Raw genomic sequence first — 11,248 nt, 5'->3', positions numbered from 1 at the left:
ACTGAGCTATATCCCCAGCCCCTCCTATCCCTTTTTATAGAAGAAAAATGTGAGATTTGAGGAAGTAAAGTCCAAGAAAATGGCACTAAACAAATCCCTATTTTCTGCCAAAAGAAGGAACTAAACAGGCATTGTATAGACATCTTCTCATTGGATCCCACCATAACAAATTTTTCATGTAGATGGTGACATTCTCATTTTATCAATGAGGAAATTAAAGAAAGTTATTAAAGGTCATACAGGTACTTGGCCCTGTTTATTTACACTCTGCCTCATTCCAGATGGACTTGCATTCAGATTCGAGCCCCAGCCGTCTGGTTCCAAAGTCCAAGCTCTTTCCCCGACATGAGACTGACGCTGAGTGTCTGAGCAAGTGGCCCTGTGACAAGTGAGGCAGGGAAAGGCAGCCAGAGCAGAGTCGAGTCAGCAGCACGGGGAGGCTGTGATTTTTTTTTTTTTTTTTTTTTTTTTTTTTTGAGACAAGGTCTCGCTATGCAATTCAGGCTGGACTTGAGCTCATTTTGTAGCCCAGGCTGGTCTCGAACTCACAGTGATCCTCCTGCCTCAGCCTCCCGAGTGCTGGGATTACACGCATGCACCACCATGCCCGGCTTTGCAGTTTGTGAACTGGGAAGATGATTATAATCTCACGGGGGCAAAAAGCCGCCAGGAGATGGGGTAGAGTTCAGTGGTAGAGCTCTTGCCTACCGAGTATAAGGTTCTTGGTTCAATCCCTCACACCGCAAAAAAGAAAAGAAAAACAATCCTCTGTGTGGAGTGGGGAGCCAGAGAAAACAGTCTGCATGAGGGACTGTGGATCTGAGGTTCAATTAGGCTCATCTGTGAAATGGAGCCAATAACAGGCTTTACTATAGAGGAGGCATAAGAGGATTGAAAAAGACCTCACCTGCAAAGTACTTAGTGGGGAACCTAGCACATGGGAGTGCTTGAATAAGTCTTACGACTTTTCCCACTCCCTCCTCTAATAAATAAATATGATCTCTTTTGTAACAAAGAACAAAATCTCCTTTGAAGACTTGCCATTGCCTATAGGATAAAGTCCAATTTTTTTTTAAAAGCCTTGCTCATTTGAGGCAAGCCCTCGACCCCTGAGCTACAAGCCCAGACCAAAGTCCAGAATTTTTGCTGGACTCTGCAAGGCCCTGCCAGGTCCACCTGGGGCTCTCTCAGGCCTCAGCCTTCCTCTGGTTCTCCCTGCCCCCTCTCAGCAAGACTGTGTTCCCCTTCCTGCTGCAAATCTTCTCCTGGACTGTTTTCTCAGCCTTCCTTCTCCCTTCCCACCTTTTGCTGACCACTTATCATTCAGGTCCAGGGTAAACTGTACTCTCTCATGCCTCCTTGGGCTTTTTATTTCTCCATGGCTTTGCTATGTAGTTCAGGCTGGCCTTGAACTCACTATGTAGCATAGACTGACCTCGAACTTGCAGTGATCTTCCTGCCTCAGCCTCCCCAGTGCTGGGATTACAGGTGTGCGCCACCATGCCAGGCACGGCCCGTGTTTAATTGACAGCTGTAGTACTAGCTTCTAGCAGCATCTGGACAGAGGAAGAACTTGACAATGTTAATATAAACAAAGAAAAAAAGTTTCTTTTGATACTCAGAAATGAGACAGACTGCCGGGCGTGGTGGTGCCTGCCTATAATCCCAGCACTTGGGAGGCTGAGGCAGGAGGATCGTTGCGAGTTTGAGACCAGCCTGGGCTACAAAGTGAGCTCTAGGCCAGCTTGAACTGCACAGGGAGACCCTGTCTCAAAAAAAAAAAAAAAAGAGACAGAGCCAGGTGTAGTGGCGCACGCCTGCAATCCCAGCATGGGGGAGACTGAGGCAGGAGGATTGCTGTGAGTTTGAAGGCAGCCAGACCTGCATAGTGAGTTCAAGGCCAGCCTGAACTACACAGCAAGACCCTGTATTCAAAAAAGAAAAAAAAAGAGAGAGAGAGAGAGATGATGTCAGGTGTGTTGGCACAGCCTATAATCTCAACCTTCTGGGAGGCCGAAAAGGGAGGATGTAAGATTGAGCCCAACCTGGCAACTTTGTAAGACTGTGTCTCAAAGAAAAAATATAAAGGGCTGAGTATGTAGCTCAGCGTGAAGGTCCTGGGCTCAGTCTCCAGGAATGCAAAGGGGAAAAAAAAAAAAAGACAGCGAGAGACAGACACTCAACTCCTTCTGTCCCACCCCAACAGGAACCAACTATGAGGTAAGAGGAGATTTGGACACAGGAGGAAAAAATTTCGGCTGCTACATGTTTTTCTGCTGAGACATGTTTTTTAAGGACCATGGGGCATCACACAGGCCCACGCAGGAAGACGGAGCACTCAGGCACTAGAGATTTGCCCACGGTCTCCAGCCGTGGCATCCAGCGTGTATTCTGGCCACTGCTATTGTTGCCTCGGGGCTCAGCAAGAAAAAGTCAAGGCAGGAAAGTGTAGGGTTCTGGCCCTGGGTATGACATACGTGCCACAGAGCTGAAGACCTGAAAGCGCAGGCTTGTGGGATCTCAAGCAAGTCATTGCCTGTCTGTGGTCTTTATTTTCACCATCCATAATAAGAGTCTTAGATCAAGAACCCTGGTAAGCAGATTCTGAGATGGAAACTTGCGTGCAGGAGAATTATTGGGAGAATATCATAGATGGTTTGAAGCGGGCCTGGGCTAAAGGAGAAGTTGGGTTGCGATACAGCTGCAATGGAGGGCTCAGGAATCTGAAATGGGGTGCTAGAGCTGGGGTGATCTTTCAGGGCGGTTTGTCTCAAATAGAGGCAAAGGGGCCGGGCCTCTGTTCCCTTCTTGTCCACCAACCAGGCACTGGAGGCAGACTGCCTGGAGGACGTATAGCTGTGACTCCCTTCAACACGGGGCAGTCCCCAGAGGGACTCGGCTGAAGTCTGAGGAATGAATGCCACAGCCAGGGTGGCACAGCACAGTACCTGCTACCGAGGAACACAGAAGTTTCCCAACCGTTCCACAGAACCTGCAGGCCACAAGTGCCTCCCTGGTTGGGAAACTGCTCTCCTTGGTTGTGGGGTGGTTTTTTTTTTTTGGTCTTTTTAAGACAGGGTCTCGCTATGCAGTTCAGGCTGGCCTTGAGCTCACTTTGCAGCCCAGGCTGACCTCGAACTCACAATGGCTGAGGCTCCTGCCTCAGCCTCCCGAGTGCTGGGATTACAGGAGTGCGCCACCACGCCCGGCATCTCCTTGGCTGTGTTACAGCTTCTCGGAAGAGCAAACTCTACTGCTAGGCAGTCATCGCCCTGGGAGCACTTCTTATTTCTCCTTAGGCCATCCACCACAACAGTAATGTAAACCATTAGTTGAGTAATGATCCACTATCTGTCCCCTGCACTTGACAGTAAATCCCAAGAGAGCAGGAACCATGTCTATCTCCCTATCGCTGTCTCCAGGGCACAGTACATACTAGGTACACAACATCTGGTGAGTGAAAGAGCACCAGGGAGGCTGTGAAAGACCGTCCTCTCGGAGATTCTAAGACAAAAAGGGTTTGTGAAGCACTTCTGCAGATCCACCTGCCTGAGGGCTCTGGCAAAGGCCTGGAACCCGCAGGGATGACTCATGCACCTCTTCTCTACTGTCAGCAGCGCTCAGAAGCTAAACAAAAAACTCAGGCCCCTAGCAACCCCTCTCAAACTCCATCCTGCATCAATAATGTGCCAGGTCCTGGCCTGTAGACTGCAGAAGTCTAACACAGATTCATTAGATCCTATCTGGACTGGAGAACTTGTGCAAATTGAGTTCAACATGATTAAAAAAACAATAAAAAAGCAGATTGAGGGCATAGGTAGTCTGGAGGCAAATGCTACAAAGAACTGTGGAATCAGACAGAAAGGGGTACTAATTCAACCTCAAGGCCTGATCTTGGGCAAATTTCTGAGAGTCGAAAGTCTCAGTTTTTTTGGTTTGTTTTGAGACTTGGTCTCGCTATGCAATTCAGGCTGGCCTTGAGCTCACTTTGTAGCCCAGGCTGGTCTCGAACTCACAGTGATCCTCCTGCCTCAGTCTCCCGAGAGCTGGGGTTATAAGCGTGCGCCACCACACCCAGCAGAATGCCCAAAGTCTCACAAGAGTGCGGTTCCAACTACTTAAACTGTGCTGGGTGGCTTTCATGCACTATTTAATCCTTGCCCCCTTCCTGTGACCAAGGGTATTAATTCCATGAGAAACTAAGGCTAGAGAATTTAAGTCGTTTGCTGCTCACAGTCAGATAGATGTTAAATGCCAAAGCTCAAACATAAACGGGGGTCTAACTGCTAAGTCAGTATTCCCTGGATTCTCACGCATGGTCCCATTTCCACATCTGTACAATGGGCCCCACACTCCCTTTCCAAAGGACTGTCGTGAAGACTAAGTTTGAAAACATTTGCCAACAAATGTTTTCCTCTCGTGTCCCCCTAGGCCTGAGCTTTTTGTTTAGCTTCTGAGCGCTGCTGACAGTAGAGAAGAGATGTATGAGTCATCCCTGACGGTTCCAGGCCTTTCTAGAAATGTTACCTGAAGAGAAATGAAAATATTCTACCCCTAGTTTTATGGCTGAGGAAACTTGAGGCACAGTGAAATGAATCAGTCCCCCTAGGCTAATAAGTGTCTAAAAGTCAGGGCCAGAATCCAAGCTTTGTACTGTAGCTTTGGTTCCGTTTCTCATCTCCTCTCAGGTGATCTGGAAGGAGAAGCAAGCACACAGGAATACTGCAAAATGGGAGAGGTGCCTCAAGGAAAAAGGCTACATACATGCAGGCACTCACAGAAGCTTCCTGGAGGAGACTGGGTTCTCAGTTTATGCCAGCAGGATTCAGAGCAAACGGGAAGCTGGCAGAAGTCTTAGCCTTAGCTGGGCGTGGTGGCGCACGCCTGTAATCCCTGCACTCGGGAGGCTGAGGCAGGAGCATCGTTGCAAGTTTGAGACCAGCCTGGGCTACAAAATGAGCTCAAGGCCAGCCTGACCTGCATAGTGAGATCTTGTCTCAAAAATACCAAAAAAAAAAAAAAAAAAGAAAAGAAAAGTCTTAGCCTTCAGTCCTGATGTGGTTTTCCAATCACCTCACTAGTTCCTGGTGCCCAGGGAAGAAATCTGATCAAGGGCATGCAACTATAAATGACAAGGGCACAGTCTGCATCTCAGACCTTACACCTGGAAAAGGATGGAGAAGAAGGTGATCATAATGTGGAGTGGGGGACACGAGAGGAAACCTCCGGGCTGTCGAGTAGCCTCCCTCTCACCACCGAAGCCCTGTAGCAGGAAAAAAGGCCAGGCGTGATGTCAAAGCCTCAGGGTCTAATAGACCTCAGCTGGAAGCCTGGCTCCACCAATGACCTGCGATGGAGCCTCAGCAATGTCATTTCGCTTGAGTCTTAATTTCCTGGCAGAATTACTGCAGGTTCACAGAAATGGCCTTCGGGTACCCAGTCTAGGGCTTTGTCAGAAGAATAACAAGGTCATTGTTACTCCACAGTGCCAGGTCAGCCACAGATGGGTGGCAAGCCTGGATACCCAAGGGACAGAAGCAAGTTCTCAATGCCCACAATTCCATCTGCAGTCACTGGGCACAAGCAGGGGCTGGCAGGCCAGTCCATGATGCAAGCACAGCTCCCTGCTTGTGCTGGGAGGTGAACCCTGACCTTCAGGAAATTAGAAAAACAGCCCCTTAGCGAGGAATACAAAACAAAACCTCAGTGAACCTTTATTTCTCATCATACACAACTGGAGCAAGGTCAAACGTTTCAGCACTTGCACACTGGATACCCCTTCCCGCCCACCCAGGGGACACATACAGTCATTAAGTCCCCTCGGGAACTCAAACCCCCATGCTGGGACCCCTCTCCTCCTGCCAATCTTCTTCACAGGGAGGGCTTTTAGGCCTGGGGGGTTGCCAGTCGCTTCCCCATGCCCGCCTGGGTATGAAATGGGGCACAGTGGCCAGGTTCCTTTCCTGCCACCCAGGGAAGTCAAAAGCAGCAGCGCTGTGCCCTTGCCTTCCCAGGCACCTCCAAGCTGGCCTAGGAGGAGGCGCTCGCTGCCGGAAGGGCAAGAGAAGTCGCGATTCACAGTTGTTTGCTGCAGAAAGTGCTTGGGTCAGTCCTTCGCTGCTTCTGCCTCTAAGCAATCCACCTACATTCCAGGAGAAGGGACAGGTGCTGGGCTAAAGGTGAGGTTCTTGGAAGGCAGCCAGGAGACTGACTGCAGGGGTAGGGAGCCTCCAGAGGCCTTCAGAACCTTGCAAGAAAGCCAGTTCGCTATCGAGCTGAGATCCCAGGGTGGAGCATGGGATGCTGGGAAACTCGGAAACCACCCCTCAGTCCGCCACTGTGGTGGTCCAGGGCGTTTGGCAATGTCACAGCCACTCAGTCAGCGGTAGGGGCCAGACAGGAGCCCTGGCATCAGCTTCCCTTACTGGGCTCTGGTGCCCTGTCAGCCACTCAGAAGGGCTCAACATTTTGGCAAAAGTGCTTAGCACAGGAGGGTGGGCACCGGCCTCGGCTGCCTGGGAGAACAGGACCTCCCTCTGCTCCTCACAGGCGCTGATCGCGTTTCAAAGGCGAGGCCCTGAGGAGGCCTGATCTCAACCACACAGGACCCGAGTACAGATCAGTTACCTCTGAGTACTCCCTCCTCTTCAGAAGGCAATGTGGCCGACAGAGGCTCCTGCTCTAGAGAGTCTGCTCTTTGGATGTGTTTGGCCCTCTCCTGGGGTCTCCCACCACTGGGTGTGAGCGAAAGGGTTACAGGAGTGAAGAGGTAAAGAACTGAAGTAGGATTTCGGCAAGCATGGAACGGGGGCATGGCGGGGCCTTTAGGCTGCCCAACAAAAAAGGCTTTTGATAGACTGGGCGCACAGACCAGCTGTGACCAACTTTCACATTGATGGGTGAGTGGCAGGTGGGAGGTAATGAAATGAGAACGAGGTGGGGAGGGAGGGCAAAGCTGCCTGGAGTGCCAGTCTCTGGAGCTCCTTGTCCCTCTCCTAGAGGCCAGCCAGGGACTTTGCAGTCCAGGAGGGCCATAGCACTCATGGTGCCTGGGGCCTGGCCGGCCGGCATGAAGGTCCGAGTGTGGCTCATTCCCCTTCCTGTGCCTTCCGCTCTGGGGGCAGGGAAAGGAAGGAGGGCATGGCCCTTGGGATCTCCTAGTCCTCTTCCAGGTCCCACGGGGAGAGCTGAGATCCCAGTCAGTCAGTGCAACGATTCTGTCCATCCCAGACAGAGGAGGAGGGCGTGGTCGGGGACTGCACATCACACAAGCCCGCCCCCTCGGCGGGGTGCACTGGCCTGGGGCAGAGAGGGTCCTGGGCCTGTCTCCAGACAGAGAAGTCCTTGCAGGGAGTAGGGTGCCCCCAGGGTCAGCTGCTCCGGGTGTGGGTCCTGCGTGGGAGGGAGTCAGGTCATATAGCGGGTGATGGCACGGAGGGCGTACAGCAGGGCGGCTTGCATGCGGGCTTCCAGGAGCAGCAGGTTCACGTGGACCTGAGACACAGACCAGGGGGCTGTTGACAAGTGATCTGCAGCCCTCTCAGACTGCCGTGCCCTCTGACCCCTCAGCTCACCCTTCCTAATCCCCACACATATACCCTGACTTTTGCAGAGCAGTTTGGTGCAATGAGTGCTGAGGAACTTCCAGCACATTCTTCTCTATCACCCCTCATCTTTCCATCCCACGGAGCTACAAGAGTGAGCACTCCCTGGCACCTGCATCGGATCAGGGGTTTACAGTTATCTTCTAATTTCATCCTTCCAACAACCTTGAAATGCAGGGAGTGTTTACTCTTACTAGAAAGCGGAAAAGTTCCGAGAAGCGAAGGAAGCAAGGACCCACGTTTCAGCTTCCCAGGTGCATAAATGGCTTCTGAAATCAATAGCAGAGCAAGACTTGAACTCAGGACAACATGTCCAGTTGTAGCCACTGGCAGTACAGACTCTGGGTCCCGCCCCCTTTCCTCTCTACTAGCTGAGCCTGTCTGCTTCCTCCCTGCTCCTCCCTCCAAGGCTGCTACCTTCTCTGAGTGGCGGAAGTGCCTCCAGAAGAGGTTGTACATTCTCCGGGTGGTCTTCTCTGGGTAGCAGGCCACGGTCTTGATATAGACCTTGAGATTCCGCTCCAGGAGCTGGTTCACCTCCCCGTAGTCATAGTCATCGTATCTGGATGAAAAGACCCCCACAGCATTACTCACCCTCTGCCGCTGGAAGCTGCTCCTCCCCACATCCCCACCCTACAGCAGAAGGGACAGAGTGGGAAGAAACACCACAAGGTGGGAAGCAGTAAGAAGCCTGGTTCCTCTTAGCAAAACAGCTGCTATTTGCTGGGTGTGGTGGCGCACGCCTGTAATCCCAGCACTCAGGAGGCTGAGGCAGGAGGATCGTTGGGAGTTCGAGACCAGCCTGGGCTACAAAGGGAGCGCAAGGCCAGCTTGAACTGCATAGCGAGACCTTGTCTCAACAAACAAACAAACAAACAAACAGCTGCTATCATGTATTCCAGGCCAGCGGACTTGCAAGAGACCACCCCAAGGATGCCCAGGAAATGAGCCCACTGTCCCCTTATCAACTGTGCGCCATGTGGATGTGTCCTCCAACTCCTCTGTACCCTGGTACACAGCTCTGCATCCTGAACACTGTACTCATCGACCCACTTTACACTTGAGGGAACTGAAATTCTGAAGTCACTTGCCCTATGTCAGACAGCAAAGAATGGGTTTCAAACCCAAGCCTGCCGGGCTCCGGGGCTTATCTGCCACTTTACACTAAAAGAGGCCGGTGTACATTTGCCTTGGAGAAGATGATAAGGGTAAAGTGGAGCTACTACTGTAGTCAGTTTATGCCTGGAGAAGGCAATTAACTTGTTTAAGGTCAAAAAGCAAACTGATGACCAGTCTAGAAGCTTCTTTGTTGCAGCCCAGCCCAGCCAGCTTCACAGACACCTTCATAGGTCAGGGTGGGTGGGAAAGCCAGGGTGGAGACATCTGCACGGCACATAACTGGTAGTGGGACAGCGGGGAAGGAGGGAGGGCAAGGGAAGAAGGGCCAGGTAGGCGAGCGAAGAAGCCTACACCCGGAGCTCGCCTGCTGCACACTCCCAGATGCTACCTTGCCACCCTGAGTTGGAACCCTGTAATGATCATTGGCACTTGGTATAAACTGTTAAATGAAAAAACTGCCAGGCATGGTGGTGCATGTCTGTAATCTCAGCACTTGGGAGGCTGAAGCAGGAGGATCACTTCGAGTTCAAGGACAGCTTGGGCTGCATAGTGAGCTCAAGGCCAGCCTGAACTGCATAGTGAGACCCTGTCTCAAAAAAGACCAAAAAAAAAAAAAAAAAAAAAAAAAAAAAAAAAAGAAAGAAAGAAAAACTCATGTTCACTAACCTCACTCATGTTTTAGTAAAGTAAGCGACACAAGCAGGCAAGAAAATAGGAACAGATCTTCTTTTGATAAAATTATGTATGCTTTGGCTAGTCATGCATAGAAAAAAGACAGGGGGCAAATATTTGACGGTAAGTGCAGGTGGTGTCATGGGTGACTTTTTTTTTACTTTCTGGTTTTTGCACTAGGCAAATACCTCACCACTGAACTGCATTTCCCAGTCCTCACAGGTAGCTTTTAGGTTCTTACTTTCTTTTGTCTGTTATCTGTGTTCTTTCTCCCTTCTCCCTCGCTTTCTCTGTAGTGCTGAGGCTGGAGGTTGAATCCAGATTCTCCAGCATGGTAAGTAGCACTCTACCCCTGAGCGACAACCCCAGCTCTGTGTTTATTGAGTTCCCTAACAATCAAGCTATTTGCTTCTCTTTGCAAACATCTAACGTGGTTTTTCAATATATTCTTGAGATGAAATTATTATAATTTCAACTATAAAAAAAATGAATACATAAGAAAAAAGTAATGGAATAGCCAGGCATGGTGGTGCATGCCTGTAATCTCAGCACTCGAGGGAAGGCTGAGGCAGGAGGATTGTTGCAAGTTTGAGACCAGCCTGGGCTACAAAGTGAGCTCAAGGCTAGCCTGAATTGCATAGCAAGACTCTGTCTCAAAAAGACAAAAAAAAAAAAACAAAGAAGTAATGGAGAAAAAAATCTCAGGATATGAATATTGCTGTGGTGTATCAGAATTTAGGGAAAATTATTTTTTGCCTCAATTATTTGAATTCTGACAATATTATCAAAGTGAGATTTTTAAAAATTAAAATAACTGTCCTTGACAAGTAATTTCATATCTAGGATTATCTTCAGAAACTTATTTTTGTTGTTGTTTTTTAAGAGAGGGTCTTGCTATGTAGTTCAGACTGGGCTTGAACTTACTATGTAGCCCAGGGCTGACCTCAAACTTGAAGCAATCCTCCTGCCTCAGCCTCCTGAGTGCTGGGATTACAGGTGTGCACTACCATGCCTGGCTACAAGAACTTTTAAGACTAGTCAAAGTATACAGTGTAAGAATGAAATATTGCAAATAATCCAAATATCCAACAAGGAAAAGATTAAATAATTATAGCCAGGCATGGTGGCGCACGCCTATAAGCCCAGCACTTGGGAGGCTGACGTAGGAGGACTGCCATGAGCTTGGGACCAGCCTGGGCTACATAATGAGTTCAAGGCCAGCCTGAACTACATAGCGAGACTCTGTCTCTAAAAGAAAAAAAAAAAGATTATCATGTATCTATAACTGAATACTACCTATTGGCTAAAAAGCACTAAAAGAGCTATTACACTGATAAGAAATGTAGCTCATACTACATTATCAGGTGAAAAAACCCAAATTACAGAATATATCAAATATTGGGGCTAGGGATTTAGCTCAGCAGCACAGCACCTGCCTGGCAAACGCAAGGTCATGAGTTCAATTCCCAGTACCAGAAAAAAACAAACCAAAAAAAAAAAAAAAAACCCCCAAAATATATCAAATACGATCTTATCAATTAAAGAAAAACCTACCCCCCCAAACCAGAAAAATGCTGGGTTTGATGGCACATACTCATGTAATCCCAGCATTTAGGGAGGCTGCGGCAGCAAGATAGCAAGTTTGAGTCCAACCTGGGTAACTTAGTGAGATCCGATCTCAAAATATAAAATAAAAAAGGCTGGGCTGGGGATTTAGCTCAGCGGCACAGTGCCTGCCTGGCAAGTGCAAGGTTGTGAGTTTGATTCCTGGTACTGGAAAATAAAATAAAATAAAATAAAATAAAATAAAATAAAATAAAATGAAATAAAATAAAATAAAATAAAATAGGCTG

At 49.2% G+C, this 11,248-nt stretch overlaps 1 protein-coding gene across 1 annotated transcript in view; it reads right to left on the bottom strand.

Annotated features, from left to right (window-relative positions):
• Positions 1 to 5,689: 5,689 nt before the first annotated feature.
• The window catches only part of Sesn2 (sestrin 2), a gene marked incomplete in the record, with an annotated part of 24,561 nt that continues 19,002 nt past the window's right edge, over positions 5,690 to 11,248 (bottom strand). Inside the window, 2 exon segments of the mRNA XM_005394946.2 lie at positions 5,690 to 7,494; positions 8,022 to 8,166. Of these exon segments, the coding sequence (XP_005395003.2) occupies positions 7,408 to 7,494; positions 8,022 to 8,166 (232 nt within the window).

The sequence above is a fragment of the Chinchilla lanigera genome, unplaced genomic scaffold, assembly GCF_000276665.1.
Source record: "Chinchilla lanigera isolate Chin_1 unplaced genomic scaffold, ChiLan1.0 scaffold00051, whole genome shotgun sequence".
Classification (NCBI taxonomy): domain Eukaryota; kingdom Metazoa; phylum Chordata; class Mammalia; order Rodentia; family Chinchillidae; genus Chinchilla; species Chinchilla lanigera.
Note: the sequence above shows the minus strand (reverse complement) of the source record. Positions and strands in the feature narration are given on the sequence as shown.